The sequence below is a fragment of the Rhagoletis pomonella genome, unplaced genomic scaffold, assembly GCF_013731165.1.
Source record: "Rhagoletis pomonella isolate Grant_MI unplaced genomic scaffold, Rhpom_1.0 Rhpom_scaffold_00001, whole genome shotgun sequence".
In the NCBI taxonomy this organism is placed as follows: Eukaryota; Metazoa; Arthropoda; class Insecta; order Diptera; family Tephritidae; genus Rhagoletis; species Rhagoletis pomonella.
This window is the reverse complement of record NW_023458555.1, coordinates 94,807,977-94,827,748: the sequence shown is the minus strand read 5'-3', so window position 1 is coordinate 94,827,748 and position 19,772 is coordinate 94,807,977. Positions and strand designations below refer to the sequence as shown.

Genomic DNA, 19,772 nt, shown 5'->3' with positions numbered 1-19,772 from the left:
ATCAACGTTATCAAAGACGTTCAATTCTAAAGCCTCAAATATTTTTTCGCCGCTAACATGACCATGCATTGCAACTACATTAAATATTTCTTCCGATGCTATTAATTTATCGTCAACAGATTTAACGCGTATTATTAGCTGGCATATATTATTAATGTCGGTGCTCTCATCCAAGCAAAGAGAAAAATATTTACAGTTTTTAAGTCTGTTCTTGGTGAGGGAAAAAATATATGAACTAATTTGTTCTGTCCTACGGGTAATTGTATTCCTTGATAAGGGAACCTTCTCCAAAATTTGGGCCATAAGCTTACCCTTACTTCCAAAACAACCTAGTACTTCACTAGCGAGCTCTTTAAAAAATATGCCATCATCAAAAGGGCGACAGCGCTTAGATAGCGCAAGCGAAACTACAAAAGAAGCCTTTTCAAAAGACATTTCCTTAATATAACTACTTTCTTCACCATTTTTTTCTTCAGCAATTTTTTTTTCAAATTAGCAATTAAAATTGCTCTTTCGTCATCTGGAATATCAAAATATTCTTTATGACAAGACCTGTAATGTCTCTCCACATTATATTTGTGGCTACGGTTAACATTACGATGGCATACCAAACATACTGGTTCCCCAACGTTGTTTTGCGTAAATAAAAATTCAGTTTCCCAATCGTTGTTAAACATTTTGTAGCGTACTGTAAGCTGCTTTGTGATTGGTGTAGCAAACCTGCTCGTACAAAGTCTGATCAACGACTGCTTTCTGGTAAAGCACGATTTGCCGAGTATGTGTAAAAGCACATAAGCTCCACACGTGTACATGTAAAAGCACAAAAGCTGTTTTCGCCCGCGGGCACAAGAGCTGGGCATACCTGGTTTAAAGCAATGCTGGGCACACCAACACAGTCTCATTTTGTCGTGGTAATAGTGCGTCGCTCTCAGTTATGGTTGCCACGTTTTTATAAATGTACTAAAACTGGTATTTTTCGTGCATGTATCTTTTGCCCTATTTTTCTTATACGTATAGTGAAATAATGAATCGTGGAAGTTTTTAGTAACTAATAATATTAGTTTATAGTAACTTTTCCATACGAGAAATTTAATACTTGCAAAATTGGAAACAATTTAAATAGGTTTATCTCATTTGTTTAATACCCGGACACAATTTTATTGGAATCTAATCTTTGAAATGCTGGCCGGCCCGATGATTTCGGTGTTTAGATTTTACTATTTTTATATAAATAGGAATTTAGTGCTAAAAATAGAATATAACTTATAAATACTATTCATTATTGCGTATAAACCAGCATTTAAACTTCTATATCGATTTAGTTAGATAGAAACAAATTAGTCCAAAATACGGCATGGAATTTGTGCAATTTTTTATAAAAATCATGGAACTTATTACAAAATTATTGAACGTTGGCCAGCAAGGAGCTCATTTTATATTTTTTCTTAAATTGACACGACATGAAAAATACAGTTTGCTTATATTAAAAATAAGTAGGCATAACCGCATAACGGATATTGCGGCTTGTTGAAAGTTCTTTGAACAATAAACTCTAGTTCTTATATAGGGTCACACTATTTTGTGTTTTAATCGTCGGAAATGCATATTAACACCGATCTGAGAAAAACACACCACTTTTTGCGTTGGGGATATTTTGTAAATTTTCTACACAAAATGTGGCAAGCGCGTGCTAAAATTACGAAGAAAAATAATCCACAGCCGACCATGACGTTACCTTGGTGAAATCTGCAAGCAGACTGAATCGAAATTCGCTGCTTTGCTTCTGTGTACGTATACGAACTGCGACGCTGGCGTTGCTCGCGAGCAAAAATTGCCTAGCTCTGGTTTAAAGCAAGGGTGGCCATTTCATAGGCACGCGTGCCAAATTTGTCTCTTCTGCTTTCACACGTACACGAGAAAATCTGCACTGCTTTCACATAGGGTGGCCAGATGCGCTGATTTAATCAGAACATGTGCTGATTTTTTTCTATTGTACTGATTTTTAAGAGCCCGAAATCAGTACGCAAAATCTACTGATTTTTTGAGGTTGTACTGATTTTGTACTGGTTTTTACATTTAATAAATACTTTTGTAAATTGGTGTAATTGACATTTGCTTGAGGGTTACTTGTTAAAAACAATGATTTTTGACAACTCATAGGCGTGAGAAGATTGAAACCATTATTAAAAAGGTGTCAGCTTGCAATTGTTTCGTTTCCTAGGATCTCGCAAAGTAACAATATGTTTGGATTCAACGCAAACCAACTTCACGATTTGCAGGTTTTACAGGATTTACAGGAAAAGCTGGTTTCGCCATTAATAAATCTTATGAAAGGTGGTGGTGAGTTAATCATATATTAAGTATACTGGAGAGCCCTCGTCTTATCGTCTTATATGCCTACTGGACACGATAGGGAATGTTCTTGAGAAAATAATCTGCAACACGCTCACGACGATCGCAGAAGATAAATGTTTTCTATCGGCCTACCAGTTTGGCTTCAGAAAATCCCGGTCGACTATAGATGCAATTAAATCTGTCGTCGACATTGCCAAAGAGGCCATCGAAGGCAAAAGGTGACGCGGGGGGAAAAAAGAATATTGCGTGGTAATAACGGTGGACGTAAAGAATGCCTTTAATACCGCGAGCTGGCAGCGCATAATGGGAACGCTCATTAAAATGGGAGCTCCAACATATATCATAAGAATAATTAGGAGCTATCTGTCAGACCCCAAGCAAGGGTACTGGAGTGATAGAGGCTGTGAAGAATACAGCGTAACGGCGGGGGTACCTCAGGGATCTGTTCTCGGACCTCTGCTTTGGAATCTAATGTATGACTCCATCACTTCCAAGCCCGAAATTAAATACCTTGGCGTTATGATTGATGCTCGACTAAACTTCAGGACTTTTTGCTTTGGGTATTTTTTTCACTCGCATGAACCCGAATTCGATTACTTAAAATCATTGGAAATTGAAGAGAAAATCAATAAGATCCGATGGTTGTTGAAAGAATCCCGCGCACTTTCTTCTCTCAACCAACGATAAGACGGTTAATTTGTGGAAAGTCAGTGAACGGGATAAATCGTTTGAGGACTATAACACAAAGGAGGAGAGTGGTCTTGCAAAGGATCCACAAAATATAACAGGCTTAAAACTTCCTTCAGTTAAGCAAATTCCACTTATAATGGAAGCGTCACCACGCCGCAACTATGCCAATGCACACACCTATCACATCAATTCAAATAGCGTTAATTCTGACCAAGAGACTTATCTGCCGCCGACGATTTGCGAATCAATCTGTGGCATCTTGAAGTGACCGATCAAAGTTTTAATATAGTTGACATTAAGCCAGCCAATATGGAAGGGCTGACGGAGGTGATTACCGCCGCCGAACTCCATCAACCGAGTGCAACGTGTTCGTGTACTCGAGCTCCAAGGGCGCAATACGTCTATGTGATATGCGTTCAGCGGCGCTGTGTGACCGGCATAGCAAACAGTCCGAGGAGCCGGAGAATCCAACGAACCGTAGTTTCTTTAGTGAAATTATAAGCTCGATAAGCGACGTAAAGCTAAGCAACTCCGGACGTTATATGATCTCTAGAGATTATTTAAGTATTAAAGTGTGGGACTTGCATATGGAAACAAAACCAACTGAAACTTATCCGGTTCACGAATATCTACGCATTAAACTTTGCTCACTATATGAGAACGACTGCATTTTCGACAAATTCGAATGCTGTTGGAACGGCAAGGATATTTCCATAATGACGGGCAATGACAATTTCTTTAGAGTGTTTGATCGCAATTCGAAAAAGGATGTCACGTTGGAGGCGTCACGTGACATTATCAAACCAAAAACGGTGCTTAAACCGCGTAAAGTTTGCACCGGTGGCAAACGAAAAAAAGACGAGATCAGTGTCGATTGTCTCGATTTCAATAAGAAGAGACTGCATGCCGCTTGGCATCCAGATGCTTCACGATTTGCAGGGTTTTACAGGAATTGTATAGAAATGTGCAAGTTACTTTAATTCATGAACCGATACATTGCTATCGATTGAGGGTTGCCATGTATTAAGGGCCAACTCCAGATGAGCCGTCCAAGTAAAGCCCTGTATGCAGCTCTCAAGAAAACGGTCAAGAAAAAATTGCCATTATTTCGTGTGTGTGTCCAAGGAATTTTGACATTTTTGATACTTCACAGTCTGTTGCCTCACTCTTTCCTCAAGAAATAATGGAACGGGCATATATTTCTGTTGCAAACCTGGGTTGCCTTGTGCTCTTTTTTCACAAAAAACTTTAGAAAACCGTAGTAGGAAGCGTAGTAAATTTCTTAAGAACTGCGTACTGCCTTAAGGAAATTTGACTCAAGAAAATTTCTTAGCCATTTCTTGTACGTCATTTTATATGGAGTTTTTGCTTTTCTTGAGAGCTGCATACAGGCCTTAAAGATTGTCGAATAACTTTAAAATTTCATTTTCAGATCATATGTATATTCAAACTGCCCCTACATGGCTGATATTGGCCATTTAAATAACACTCTGAAACTCAACCCAAGTTATCAATTAAATGTTCATTTGAGACTGGCCCTAAAAGTAATTGGTGTGTATATGATAATTAACACCATGGCCTGCCACCAAAATAAACATTTTCCTTTATTTCACATATGTATGGTGGTGTGCCTTGCTGGTTGAACGATTGCGGTAGATGGCGCTCATCTTGACAGCTGTGCTCTACTTAGAGATAAGAAATCACATTTTGCAACCGGTACTTCAGTTTTCGAAAAAATATGCCTGCACGCACATATACATATGTGCATAAAGAGCAAATGTGGATGTATAAATTTTCTATTAGGCCAAGCAAAGTAAAAGATAATGCGTTGAAGTGGGATTTTATGTGGCAAATATGCTTAAATTTCATGCTTGTACGAAAGTAATTTCAACTTAAGCAGATCTGAAAGGAGCATAATGGTACCTCTTTTTCCATCACTGGTTGCACTACATTGGCATACTTTACAATTTACTGAATGACATTTATGTCATTCTGAAATATACCACGAGGTCGTACGCAGTATTAGTTGCGTTCCAGATGCTTCACGATTTGCAGGTTTTTACAGGAATTCGTTCCAGGTGACCACCTCCCATAAGGTTTATTAATGGAGAAAACAGCTGTTCCTGCACATCGTGAATTTCGTGAATATCGTGAAGCATCTGGAACGCAACTATTATATGGAAATGGTAAGTTATGTAATTTGTAAACGTTTTATATATTTTAATTGAATACATATTTTCAAGTTCAATAAAAGGGGAAGGCGCAACTGCTGCTGGCGTAACATACTTAAATGCAGCGGCTACATTATTTTCCGAGTCGTCATCTCTAAAGTACTCGCGGGAAGCCTTCTCAGCTAATAAAAAATAAATAATCTCCACGCTCTAGCATGTGTAGAGTCCGAAGAAACTACAAGAGGTACAACCATCAGCAGAAACGCCAATTTATTATACATGGCTACCGCGGCTGGTAAATTGCACATTGGCGCACAGCGGAAAGTGCGACAAGTTTTGCATGAGTCGTCTTCGTGTAGTAAATGCGCACCACATTGGGAATATACAGAAGTTGCTCCAAAAGAAGTGATAATTGACGAAATTGAAAAGAAGCTAATACGCAGTTAGCAGCGGGACACCTATTGGCACACCATTGCATTGCCAAAGTAGGGAGACTGCAATTAGAAGCATCACGATGATTGTAAGTTTATAATACGCAACAATCTACTGATTTCAACAATGGTCAACTATATGACTTATGATAACAGGTGGGCACTACCACAAACTAGCGTTAGCTAAAAGTGAGAATGTGTTAGTGTCCCTAATTCATTCTGCATGCTGTCGCGTTCTCATCGTTACGCTCTTGCTTGTATACGTACACACGATGATTACGCTCTTTGCGCGTGTGCTCGTTCTCTGTCCATGCCTGCTTACGATGGACGATAGCTATCCAAGCAAGGCGAAATTATACAAAGTGGTGTTGATGGCGAATTAAATTTTCGCCGCGGTACTACTGAATGTCAAAATGATGTGTTTTTTGTAAACAAGGCGAATTCGTTTTACAACAAACACACCATTTTGACATTAAGACGTACCTCGGCGTAATTCGTCATCAACACCACCTTGTATAAATTCGCCTTGTATCAAAGGTTAGTTTTGCATATCGAGCAGATACTGCTCAGCAGTACTTCCATTTAGACAAGGTCACATGATTATGAAGAACATTTCGTTAATGTGTATATGTGTATTCACAGATATGTGAATGGTATGGGCTCGTTAGTGCATACCCTGACGGAAAAATTAAATCAGTTTCAAAACTCAACATGTGTACAACCTAATTTTTAGTATGCTAATTTCGAATGATTTAAACTAAATGCAGCGTGGAATAGTTTTGATTCCATATTCTCTTACGCCATTCCTTTTTGTTAACTTCGTTTTATTTAAGTTGTTGAATTTAAATTACAAGTAGACGATTTGTAAATTAGTGAAATATGTAACGATTGACTGCTTCTTATTACATTGCTATGTTTAATGAAAGGGTTCGTTCCAAGAAGTAGGAATTAGTTGTTATTGAAAGAAGTGTAGTTTTTAAACTAATTTAGTCACATTTCATATCCGGCAGGATATATTTAGGTTGTGTAAGCGCCAGTCTGTAGATTACCTATTGGTGTTATTATACATATGTAAAAGTGTTTTATATGTGTGGTTGGCGTAATGACGTCATCGGGAAAAGCACTGGTGCCGAACTGATTCGGATCTAGAGAATTTGGAATCATGAATAGTCCATGTTAATTTTCTTTTGCCGAATTTAAACGATATTTTCTCAATTGTGATGCAGACATAAGAGATTTATTACGCATATTATGTGAGTCGTGATATTAACACTCTTGGAGGCTAATTGGTGGTTCTATTTTGTTGTGTAATTTTGTAATGCTACTTAGTGTAATTCTATCTTTTAATAAATAAAATGGGTACTCTTTGTGAATTTGTACAAAGATTTTGGGTTGCTGTGCCTAAACGCGTGAATCGAATCAAAAACCTTTTACACACACAGTTCACGCTTTATTACAAAAATAAAATTTATTATATCTGTGCACTAATTTAGTAATAATGTCGGTTGGAAATATGGTATTTTTTGCAAGTTTACGAGCTGAGCTGTAAAAAAAAAATATCCACGAAATATCTCTGCAAAAGGTGTTCAGCCCCTTTTCTTTAGCAAAACAGAAAGGAGAATTCTACTTAGTGTGGGTTATAATTCCTAAGTGCGGACGAAGACCGCCTACGCAGAAAGGTGCTCTCTGCAAAAGGTGTTCAGCCCCTCTTCATAGACAACAGAGAAAGGAGTAGTGAGGGTTATAATCGTTTTGGAAAATCTAAATTTCCGTCGTTTTCAAACATCTCCCAAAGGGGTCTTTAGGTTGGGGAGGGGGCTAGGGGTGACCTTTTATAGAGCGGCGGTCATCCTCTTTCGTTTAGGAGGGATTCGGAGAGCCACGCCCACTTCCTTTTCGCCCCCCACCCCTAAATCTTTGTACAAATAGCTAAAGATTTCCCAATAAAATCATTAAGAAACTTATCACAAACAAAAATTAAAGGTTTTCATTCCTATTGTGGTAAGGATCTGCGTTGGTTGAAGTGATATCTTTTTTGGTATTGCAGCTAAGAAAAATGGAATTTTCTTCACTACTTTACGCTGATTACAGGGCTCTTTTCGCTTTGTGTTGTACTTGCAAACGAGTTTGCATTATTGCCCCAGTTGCTTTCTTACACTCTACTTGTTGTATGCCTATATGCGTGCAGATGCAGTGGACTATATGTTAGTTTGCAGGTTTTGAGAGAAAGTGGAATAGTTTACGTTTTAGAGAAGTGGAATTTTGGCTACTCGTGTAGTAGAATGTCGTACCCTGTTTGATTGCAAGTTTTGGTATTGTTCTCCTGCACCCTGTCTTCATGAGGTGCTATTGTTGAGGTTACTCTGCTGCGCCACCACTTTCGCTCGCTCTGGGTAATGAAGGAAGAGGTGATTGGAGGTATTTTAGCGAATCGATTGGAGTGTACGTTCGTACCACCATGTGTGCCTCTTCGGGGTGAGGAGTTTTGATGCATGGTAGCTTCAGTCCCTCCCCCGAAAAAGACTTTGGCACTAAATCTTGCCGTGGTTTTGGAGTTTGTGTGTTAAAATATTTTTCTTGTTTCGGAGTCTTGGTTTTTTAGTCGCCTTCTGAGAACGTAAGACGCTTATTCAATGAGACCGCATTAAAGAAAGATGCGCGTTTGATGGTTGGTGACATCGGTTCCGTGTGGCCGGTTAATATCCAGCCAAATACCGTTTCTTAAGCAAGTAATGTCCCTAACACGTTCTTTCTGCTACCACTTAATATTATCTGGGCATATATGTCGCCGCCTAATATGAGATCAACTTGTTTATTTTCGAAGAAGTTGCTGTCCGCTATTAGTAGGTTAGGAAACGCTTGCCTGGTATTAGCGCTGACTTCACAAGTCGGCTAGTTTCCGGTGAGTCGAGGTAGAACTAGGACTTGCGTGTTTATGTTTATTTAAGAGTCAAGAGGGGACCGTAATTGAATAGTGCACGTTTCTTTAACTTGCGTAGAAGCAAAAGGAGGAAGGAAAAGTTAGTATTCTGGAAAAAGATATTAACACGCACTGTTCCTAATAAAACCCTTTTTTTCGTATTAGCGAAGCAAGCTTGCAGGTTATTTACTGTGTTTGTAGTGTCGCGTCTTGCTTGAGCTTGGGCGGAAGATGAGGTGATGTCATCTGTAGAAAACGAATTATTAGTTGGAAAAGTTGCCTTTGGTGGAACTCTCTGGGTGTGGAGGAGCGTATGGTGCCTCAGGTGTCATATTCTAAAATTAAATGAGCTTTTGCACCTCGACACCGTATGTCCGGAGGGTAGACTGTTCAAGAAACTGTTATAATTCTTTAGGAAGGAGATTCTATCGGCTGTTGCTAGGTTGAGAAATTCTTGGCAACTTGATAGCTTGTGCACGTTGCTCTTACAGAAATTGCATATTGTCTTGGGTACGCTTGCTTGGAATGGCTTGAATTTTTTATGGAGTTTCGTTTGTATGGCTACTATTGGGCGGCCTTGAAGGTGGGTTAGGTTTATTGTCTTTAATATCTGAAACGGTTTCTAGGGTTTGAAATCGTTGTGATAGAAATTTATCCATGTCTACCCACTTGGATATTTCAGTTTTGTTCTCAATAGTTTGCTCCCATAACGCTAATGAAGATTCGGGTAACTTCGTTGAGCACAGATATATAATAATTGCATCCCAGTTTGAGATGTCAATTTGATGACAGTAAGGAGGAGATGCAATTATTAATATCACGCTGCAATTTTTTAATAGAGTTTCCGCACTCATTCTCTACTGCCTCTAGATTAAACAGAATCTTGAGTTGAGTGTTTACTAGGATACGTTTATTTTCGTACCTATTACAGCGATAAAGTGCTTCGAATCCGTGCAGAACCAAAATGCATTAATAAATGAGGTTAAGATTCTCGAAACACAAGTGGTTGTTAGTGTGATGAGTTAGTAAATCAAACTATTTATGACACGAAAAAAGTGAAAGCCGGTTCAATGTGCAACTAAATTGAATCTGTGCTTTGCAAATGTGGAAAAGTGTTTGAACTAGGAAATTTAATAGAAAATATGGGTGCCGAAGTTTCATTTGAGGCAATGGTTACACTAACAAACCGCAGTGAGTGTATTGCAAAAAGTGACCAAGCACTTGTATAAGTTAATATGTTCACAATCGAAAATTGAATTGATTTATATTACACTGAATCCACAAAATCACTCGAGTCTTATTTTTATTTTTATTTTTTTTTGTGTATTTGCGCGAAATATCGGATTTGAGCACTATCATAAATCGACGCATGATTCAATAATACAAGGTTCGATAAACTGACAGTTGTCTCTCTCGCACCGCTCCCTTAGCAGTGGCACCGTGTTGCTTCTTTGCAAATTTACATGGAAACAGTGTAGCTTTGGTGTTAAATAAAAGATAAGCTTTTGTGCAATATGTTTATTTGTATATGCATATGAAGCATATTTAACTAATGAAAACATAAGCATTGGATATTTACATCAGTCTAATAGTAGTCTTATTTTAATTTTGAGTCATTTTGCAGTTTTTATACGGCTAAATAGCATATAAATTACGTAATTCACGTAGATATATCAATATTACGTTCAACATTTCGTTTAAAATGCTAGATTTCCTGCAAATACATTAGAATTTACGAAAGGAATTTCACTTCTAATTGACTACTTTGCGTACTTTTCTACTACCATTTTCGAAACAAGGGATTGCATTCTTGCCCTTTCTCTGTCCTTCGTAAATGCAACCTTTTGTAAGGGAGTGTCAAACCGCAGCTGTCAATAATTATCTAACCTTGTATTATTGAATCATCCCCGCAAACATATTCTGAGCGTTCAGAATATATGAGTCCGAAAGGTGTCCTAGGTAGGTAAGAAATATGAGTTTCAAAAACAAAAAATTTTTTACTCTTATATGAATCTTTTAGGATTCATATATGAGCCAAGTTATGAGCCAGCACCTTGTGCCAATATAAAAACAATAAAGATTTGAAATTTATATCTAAACTTGTTTATACAGAAATTGAAAATAATTAGAAAACAAAAAATTAACAAAATTTAGCTTCAGCTGCTGCTATTGAATGCATGTTGGAATGTGTATATCCATGTAAGTATGTATGTATGTTATTTGCAAGGACATTTTGCGGAATGCCTTTGCAAATATAGTGAGTTGAATAAGACTCAAAGAGCAACCTAAAATAAGAGTCCGAATGTAGCAATTTATGAGGCCGATAAGGGTCTCAAAAAGAGTCATATATGAGGCCAAAACTTGTTTTAAAAGAGTCCAAAATGAGCCGTATATGAGGCCAATAAGAGTCCAATATGACTCATATTGAGGCTCATTTAATGTATGAATTTAAGCTCATATAAGTCGACATTCGTAGGAAGGGAAACACACTCATATCGGACTCTTAAATGAGCTCATTATGAGCGTAATAGCTCCGAAATAGGACTCCTTAAAGACTCATTTATGACTCCAAATGTTTGATGAGATGAAACCGACGTATATGTATGTATATGTGCAAGAAAGTGCAGAAATGTTAACCACGTAACTTTGACAATCCTGTTGTTTATGATTAAATGTATACGACCAGCTATATACATACATATGTATGAATGTGAATACGGAGTGCTTTTGAAAATCGTAAATGATTGCGGCAAGTGTTGGTGCTTCAGTTGTTGTGGCAAAGCGATCTGCGCAGTGTAAAAATGGTGCTCCAATCAATGTATTTATGAATAAGTTGTGGATAAGTGCTCTTCGTGCTGTCGCAAAATTTCAGTGGACTGTATTATAGTATGCTGGCTGTTTGTATTTCCTGGCGAAGATGGACCATGTTCATAGGTGCAACTACTTTCTTCGAAGCTCCGTATGTTGCCGTAGGTTGCACCGATGTATTTTCAATGTAGGCCGAGAAAATAAATAAAGCCACGAAAAATAAATTATCCGTCAAATATGTGTTTTATTTATTAATTATGTATATATACACATATACAAATGTAAGGTTTAGCGGAACCCTCAAACAGCGAACTGTATTGAAGGGAAATTAAGCTAATTTGTTTATATTAAGTATTTGGCCGGAATTATAATGCAAAAGGGTGTATGTGCTTATTCGTATGCATGTACATATATGTGTATGTATGTGCGATGATATATTAGGGTGGTTCATCCTTTTAAAGCTTGGTTTAGGCTTATGGCCTAAACATGCCGGCCCCCTTGCTATTAGCAACATCTGTTGGGCCATTCAACCACCACACTTACATTAACAAATAAATTTAAAAAATAAATATAAAATTGTAGTCGGCTTCCTAGATATTGGGAAAAGAAGGTTAGTACGAAAGGACGTGGTTAAACATTTCTTTGCACATATGTGTATAATAAATTCAAGCTGGCGAGGCCGAGTCTCCAGTCTACCGTGATGCTGTATTTGATAAAATTATGAATCGCTTATATGTAGGCTGCGGGCGGAAAGGCCTGGTTTCCGCTCCATAGCGCTTTTAATTTTTTGAACGTGGTCGGAAAAAAAAAATTTCATATTTATTTTCCTTGCCAACCTCATGTTTTTTCGTGCGAAAACTTTCGGTTTTTGAAAATCGACTAAAAAGGGCACTCTAGTGTGAATATGCTGTAAAGTCTCATGCTATAGGTACTGATGGTATTTGTCTTAAATTCCTTAAAATTATACTACCATTTGTAATACCATCACTTACGCATATAATCAATATATTCTCACTCGCCTCATCTACATTTCCATACCTTTGGAAGATGGCAAATATAGTACCTGTGTCAAAAAAAAACTGTCCTACCATTCCCCACACACAGGAAAATTTCACTGGTTTTTAGTTAACATGATTCATGATGAATCAACATGAAGTACTTTACGAAGATTCTAACATGAAGCTTGGGGTTAAAATAACATGAAATATTTCTGCATTTGAATTACATTGGCTTTTATCTTAACCAGAAATTCGGTTTGATTTAACATGAGCAAGTGTTAATTTCTACCCTGATTTGTTCCCATAGGCATCTCTTTTTCGCTTACTATGTACATGTACTCATTAAACCTCGAGAACAGAATTCGGTCGTGCAGTGTTGACATACATGTAATGCTAGGTTGGTAGGCTAGAACGGATTTTGGTAGGTTTCACGATAATCGTTTTTTTTTTTTCAAACATTTAACAACTTTGTGTACACAAATTTACCACGACTACAAAGTTGTGATAAACTTATATACACATATGCATGTGCAAAGCCACAAAGACTTTAATATTTTTTCAAAAAAACGGTACATACATATGTATGTATATGCTAATATTTTCGTTGGAATTTTCTTAAATCACACGCAGGAAGCGCATTGAAGGTTTTCATATATTACTTTTTTCCTATTTTACACTTTTCAAAAAGTAGTTTTTCTTTAATATACCTTTAATTTAATTGTAATTTATAAAAAAAACTAGAAGTTTATTGGCCTTTTAAAAAGTCTCTTGTCTGTAAATTCTCATATAAATTAAAAAAATAGATATCGAAATGTTAGTCGCGTTCAAACAAACCCATTTTGCTAAATTTTTTCGGTTGCTTAAATTTTACGTAACGCCGAACTTGGCAATTTTTCTCGAAAATTTGTATTTTTCAGCAGCTACATAGAAATATCGCCGACGCCCTATTGAATTTTGCAAAGGTGGATATATCATTTGAAAGAAGACAGGTTTAAATCGAAAATAATTTACTTTGGTAATTTAAATTTTTGGTGGCAGTCATTCTGCTCGTATGACATATCATTTTCCATAAAATTTTTTAGAATTCCCATAAATCTCTTCGCGCTCTCTGCGTGTGCTTTTTCATCAGATCTATAAACAACATTATGGTTCATTTTTACCTTTTCTAATCTTCTAGCAGTATAAAAAAATGATTTAAAAAAAGTCATATGTCAAATATACAGTAGTACTGTAACAGTACAATGAATAAACTTGGCATAGAAAAAAATAAAAACTAAAAAAAAACTTGGCAATTTTTAGTAGGTTTTGGTAGGAAAAAAAGTTGGCCGTTGCAACTCTGGTCGTATGAAGTGTTCGCGTTTATTTTTTAATTTGTCTGTACTCGTTTCTCGCGACCGTTAGCGCAGCTACTGCGCTACCTTTTTATACCCGAGCGCACTTGTGCACAAGGGTATATTAATTTTGTTCACATAACGGTTGTTTGTAACAGCCAAAACGAATCGAGATAGATATAGACAAATGTATACATAAATGATCAGGATGAAAAAAGAAATCGATTAAGCCATGTCTGTCTGTCCGTCCGTCTGTCCGTCTGTCCGTCTGTCCGTGTACACGATAACTCGAGCAAAAATTGAGATATCTCAACGAAATTTGGTATGTAGGTTTCCCTTAATCCAAGGTAGGTTGGTATTGAAAATGGGCGAAATCGGACTTTAACCACGCCCACTTCCCATATAACGGTAATTTCCACAAATACGAAAACTGCGATATTTTAGTAACTACTGAAGATAATTCACTCAAAATTGATATTTACAATAATTTTTAGACGAAAAATAAGAATATTATAAATTTTTGGAAAATGGGCGTAGCCACGCCCACTTATGGTTACATGTGTATATCTTGGTAACCGCTGCACCAATTTCTTCCAAACTTGGCACAGTTGTTGGCCTTCGCATAACATACCAAATGGCCGAAAATTTTTAAAATCGCTCAATAACCACGCCTACTTCCCATATAACGGTAATTTTCAGAAATACGAAAACTGCAATATTTTAGTAACTACTGGAGATTATTCACTCAAAATTGATATTTATAATAAGTTTTAGACGAAAAATAAGAATATTATAAATTTTTGGAAAATGGGCGTAGCCACGCCCACTTATGGTTACATGTGTATATCTTGGTAACCGCTACACCAATTTCTTCCAAACTTGGCACAGTTGTTGGCCTTGGTACAGCATAAAAAACCGCTGAAACTTTTTAAAATCGGACAATAACCACGCCCACATCCCATATAGCGGTAATTTAGAGAAATACAAAATTTTCGATAAATCATTAAATATTGAAGCTAATTTTTTCAAAATTGATGCTTGCAACAATTCTTTACCAAGAAATACGTTTATGGTAAAATTTTGGAAAATGGGAGTGGCACCGCCAACTTATGATCACATATAAGTATACCGGTAACCGTTCTACCAATTTGTACCAAACTCGGTATGGTTATTGTACTTGCCACGTGTAAGCAAAACGTTGAAAATTATTGAAATCGGACTAATATAACGGCCGATTCTCATATAACGGTAAATTTAAGAAATGCTTGAAACTTCAATATTTCGAAATTGAAGGACGCTAATTTACTCAAAATTGTTACAACTCGGCTTACCATCTAGCGGAAGGTTTCGGAAGGGTGAAAAAACATATATTTAATACTTGCGCCGGGTATTTAATGTTCGGCTCCGCCCGAACTTAGCCTTTCTTACTTGTTGTTTATCTATTGCATTGTTGCGTGGTTTTTCGGCAGTTGAAGGTGTTTGCGTGGTGTTGTGTGAAAATTGTTAAAAGAATTGCGAATTGTGTGTGTGCCTTATTAAGTAAACGTCTACATACAAAAATTACTGAGTAAATGGATTTCGACCAGGAGGCGAATATATTCTTCATTGGTGAAGAAATTATCACACAAAACGTAAATGAAGAAAATCATTTGGAAAGTCTACGCCAAATCATTTGCGGCAAAATGGAATTCGGAGAAAACGTTTTGCAAAGGCCATTGGGTGAGTTAAGAATTTTTTATGGTGCTCCTTTGTGCTGGCGCATGTAGAAATTGTTTATTGTAATTACGACTTCAACATGCTGTGTGCTTTTTTATTGTTTAATAATTTTTTCATGTGATAATAGTTTACGATTTGGAATCTTATTGCAATATAGTTTATTTTCTTTCAAAATTCTATATTAAAGACTTCTCTAAAATCAACGTAATGTCGTTAAACATACATATGTGTGAGTTATTAAATAAAAAATTATCATGGAATTATGCTCAGCTCGATATATACATATAGACTGAAACAATTGTCTGTACAGTGATTTTTTTTACAATATTCGCATCTAATGTTTTTCAGAATAAATGTTTTTCGATACATTTTTACAACAATATGATTTATGCTGAAACAAAAATCGCGTAATTGATTTTTGAAAATTTTTTTTACTGACGTTCTTCCGCAATTCGCTTGAAATTTTTTTGAATCTTTTATAAATTTTGTAAAAAGATTGAAGCATTGGTTTACACGAAGTTGTTTTAGTATAAATCTTATTGTTGTATAAATTTAACGAAAAACGTTTATTATGAAAAACCTTACGAATATTGTAAAAAAAAATTACTGTACGGACAATTGTTCGAGTCACTGTACTTTAACTGGAAATAGTCAAGTTGTGGTTTCAGCTTTAACCCATTTGCATCACACGGAAAAGTGAAAAATTCGTGCTTATCAAAAAATATTTTTTGATTGTGTATAAATAAAAGGGATTTAAAACATGAAAAATAAAAACAATATTGCATAAATAAAAAAATTTTGCCTAATTGACATGCGCGCATAGAATTTTTTTGAGTATATGTGCGCGAATTTAGACTGGCCACTGTGGCAAGACTATATCACTATCTCATTATATAACAAAAACATATAAATCAATGTGGGAAACTTTGTACAAAATTCAAAAAAATCAGCTACAGAACTGTTTACTTGAAAAGATTCTTAAAAATCTAATTAAGAAGTTTAAAATTTTGATGATAATTTTTTGAAATTCGTTGATTTTTTTGAATATTGTACAAAGTCTCCAATATTGATTTATATGTTTTTTTTTTTATAAAATGAGTCATTTTTTAAATCAATTAACCAAAAAGATGTATAATGCAAGACATTCTGAATATCGTAACAAAAACTAAACAACGAATACTTTTGTGAGTAATTGCATATGCGCTCTTGTGATTGCGCTCATGATGCAAATGGGCTAAATGTTTAATGTTAAATATTTTATCACAAACTTTCAGATTGTTGCTTGGATGTAGAAGGCTTATACCTGATTAAAGATGAAGACGTAAATGAAATTTTTCCTCAAACAATGCTTGGTATGAGGATTAAATTCCGGGAAAGACTTTCGCATTGGCGACAAAACGAAGTAAGTAAGCCCCTAATAGATATATTTTTATTATTATTAAATATAAATTTATTAATGCTCTATTTTTTAGGCGCGTACTATTTCATCTTTAAGTTTGTGTAAAAGCGGCCAGAATTGCAGTCAGGATTCACAAAATTCTACAAAATTCACGCAAACAAGCTTAGATGTGCTTCTAAATAGTACACCAAAAGGAAATAGTATACTTCAACAATACAAAGAAAAATTATTTCTGCTAGATGTTCACAGAGAAGCTTTAGTGAACATTATTTTGAACTACTTCAGCGAACGGTCTCTACCTATCACAATGAAAGATATTGTGAATTTTTCGGAGCAAATAGTGGCCATATTTCCCACTGAAAACATGGTAAGTTATACTGAAAAAATTGAGTAACGGGGATTTTTTTAAATATTCGCAATATTTTCCATAATATAAATGCTTTGTTATAAATCCAAGTATTTAACTGTGTACGAAATTTAGGAGTTCTTATAGCCCACTTTAGTAAATGAATGGAAATTTTGTCGAATTTTCATAGGTTTTGGACACAGTTTGGACTTGGGGCTTGAAATCAATTTAATATACATTTCTATTGTTTCGCAGCGTTTTTACTGTAACCGCCGAGAAGGCAAAAATCCTACAGGGAAGCTGTACGATAAAGCGACAAATGTTCGTAGAAAACTCAACAAGCAACGTGAAGCTGAAGTTCCAAATGATACAGAAGTTTTAAAAAATAAAGATTCGGCGTCTTACAGCAATGGTAATATTCCATTTCCATTTTTTTCCTTATTAATCACTTTTAGCGTAAAATTTCTGCATTTCTGAATATCTTTTAAAAAATATTGAGCTTTTAGTATTTTGCATATTTTTATAACACATACCCTTTTAGATCAGAATGCAATCACCAAAAAATTGTGGCTTGCACACAATATGGAGACCTGGAGTGATGTAGTAAAAAAATGGGACGAAACAATCGAAATAAGACGGCAGGATATTTTCGATGGAAAAGTAAATATCTTTGCTGATTGGCCGCTGCTTAAGCACACCCTTGGATATACATTAGTTAGTATTATTATACTATATTTATAATCGTTATAATTGCGAAATCGTTTTAGATTTATATTTTACGGGCATTTTTAATAGTTATTTTATGATTTTAACTTTTTCGATCAAAAATAATCGTTATTATTTTTTATTTTTTCGATAATTTTTAATCTTTATTTTATGGTTTTTGGTTTTTCGATCACATTATAACCGTTATTTTCAGAATTAATTTTTTTAATTCATAAAATCGGTAATAAGAACGCAGCTCCATTATTACGACTTAAAATTATCAAACAAATAAAAAATAATAACGATTATTTTTGATCGAAAAAAAAAAAAAATCACAAAATAACGATTAAAAATGATCGAAAAAATAAAAATCACAAAATAATGATTACGGTCCCTGATTTATTCATGCTTTTGTTTAGTGTTTCTTATCGTGAGCATACCTTAAAAAGTTTTTCGTTCATTATTGCAGATTGAAATAGATTTTACGGCAAAGTATACCGACAAGACACAAAATTTGATCAATGACTGGCGCAATTTTAAAAGAGTTATTATTCCCTATATGAGAGACAAAATTAAAGATACTGCATCAAACAATATGCTACTCATGATTGATGACAATGTTGACTCGGGTAAAGTTGTATACTTTGTTAGTTGTTGTCATTCTAAATTTACTTATTTATTTAGACTCAGCCGACTGCATAATAACCTTACTAATGCATTCTATACTGAAACCACCGCTAGTTTCCATTAATAAAACTCCTGGTAGTAAGCGACTTAAATGGAAACCGTCTATATGTGACGCACAAAACGTTACAGTGCTGCTGTGTGAATGTGTAAATGACTACCAGAGAAACTATGACGAAATGAAATGTAAAGCCATGGAAAGAGGTATTTCGCTGCAACCACAAATTTTGGTCATAGGAAAAGAATTGTCAAGATTAGAAAGTTATTATATTGTTTTTGATAATATACTTTATAAGGTACCAACATTTGTAAGAGCGCTTGACATATTATTTAAATTATTTCATGTATTAAATTTTGAATACCCAATAGAAGCTAAATATTTGTTCGATTTCATAGAAAAATACTTTTTTAAATTTGAATGCTCAGTAAACCCTAATATATTATTATTAATCAATTATTTGGAAAGTACAAACAAATTGTCAAATTAATCCTGTAAAATGTTTACGTGCTTTCTTTGCAATTTTCATGTACATATTCCAAAATTGTTAATTGATCATTTAAAATCATTTCATGTGTGGAGTAAGATAAAAAACTTCATTTGCACTATACCTGAATGTGGTCAGTCTTTTTCAAATGTATATTCTTTTCAAAATCATTTACAAAGAGTTCATAGGACTTTATATTCGATACAGAAAAAATCATGCCAAACTTATGTTACTAATAATAGTATCCGCACAAATGATCAAACTAATCAGTTTAGTTCTAGTTTACAAGACAAGGCACGACAATATATCAGTTCGATTAGAGGAAATGAACCAACTAATCAATTGACTTCACAAAAAAATATAGTGCCGCATATGGATTTGAATAAATTTGTAATATCTTTGCACAACAAAAACAATTTTACTAGAAAGGATGTTTTTTCCATTGTACACGAAATATATGGGACAATTTTACAGCCAATTCAAGAACATGTTTTAAAATCGATGACTCCATTTATTGAAGACGTTAACAACAGAATATATGCAGAAAATAGTTTCATCAACCTTTTCTCTCATTTTGAAGACATAATTAACGAATACCGTTTCCTCAAATCACTTGAACGTGAAAACATTTTTAAGCCTCCAATCGCATATGTAATAAATGATGAAATTTCAGAAATAGTAGTAAATAGTAATCCCGGACTACATTCAAATAAAGTTGTAGGCGTTTTAATGC

The 19,772-nt window shown here is 35.2% G+C and overlaps 1 protein-coding gene and 1 pseudogene across 1 annotated transcript; both read left to right on the top strand.

Annotated features, from left to right (window-relative positions):
- The first annotated feature begins 2,826 nt into the window (after positions 1-2,826).
- LOC118734358 lies at positions 2,827-4,025 on the top strand (annotated as a pseudogene).
- Positions 4,026-15,173: 11,148 nt separating this feature from the next.
- LOC118748963 lies at positions 15,174-19,055 on the top strand. Its single transcript, XM_036483727.1, has 7 exons — positions 15,174-15,423; positions 16,695-16,822; positions 16,893-17,186; positions 17,421-17,577; positions 17,707-17,879; positions 18,340-18,499; positions 18,555-19,055. The coding sequence occupies exons 1-7, from the start codon at positions 15,276-15,278 to the stop codon at positions 19,040-19,042; spliced, it is 1,548 nt and encodes a 515-aa protein (XP_036339620.1). The 5' UTR covers positions 15,174-15,275; the 3' UTR covers positions 19,043-19,055.
- The last annotated feature ends 717 nt before the right edge of the window (positions 19,056-19,772 follow it).

What these genes read in the sequence shown, in the direction of transcription:
- LOC118748963 (XM_036483727.1), top strand. Translation starts at nt 15,276, where the DNA reads ATGGATTTCGACCAGGAGGCGAATATATTCTTCATTGGTGAAGAAATT. An exon ending in CGTTTTGCAAAGGCCATTGG is followed by an intron (nt 15,424 to 16,694) that starts GTGAGTTAAGAA and finishes ACAAACTTTCAG; the next exon opens with ATTGTTGCTTGGATGTAGAA. An exon ending in TATTTCCCACTGAAAACATG is followed by an intron (nt 17,187 to 17,420) that starts GTAAGTTATACT and finishes ATTGTTTCGCAG; the next exon opens with CGTTTTTACTGTAACCGCCG.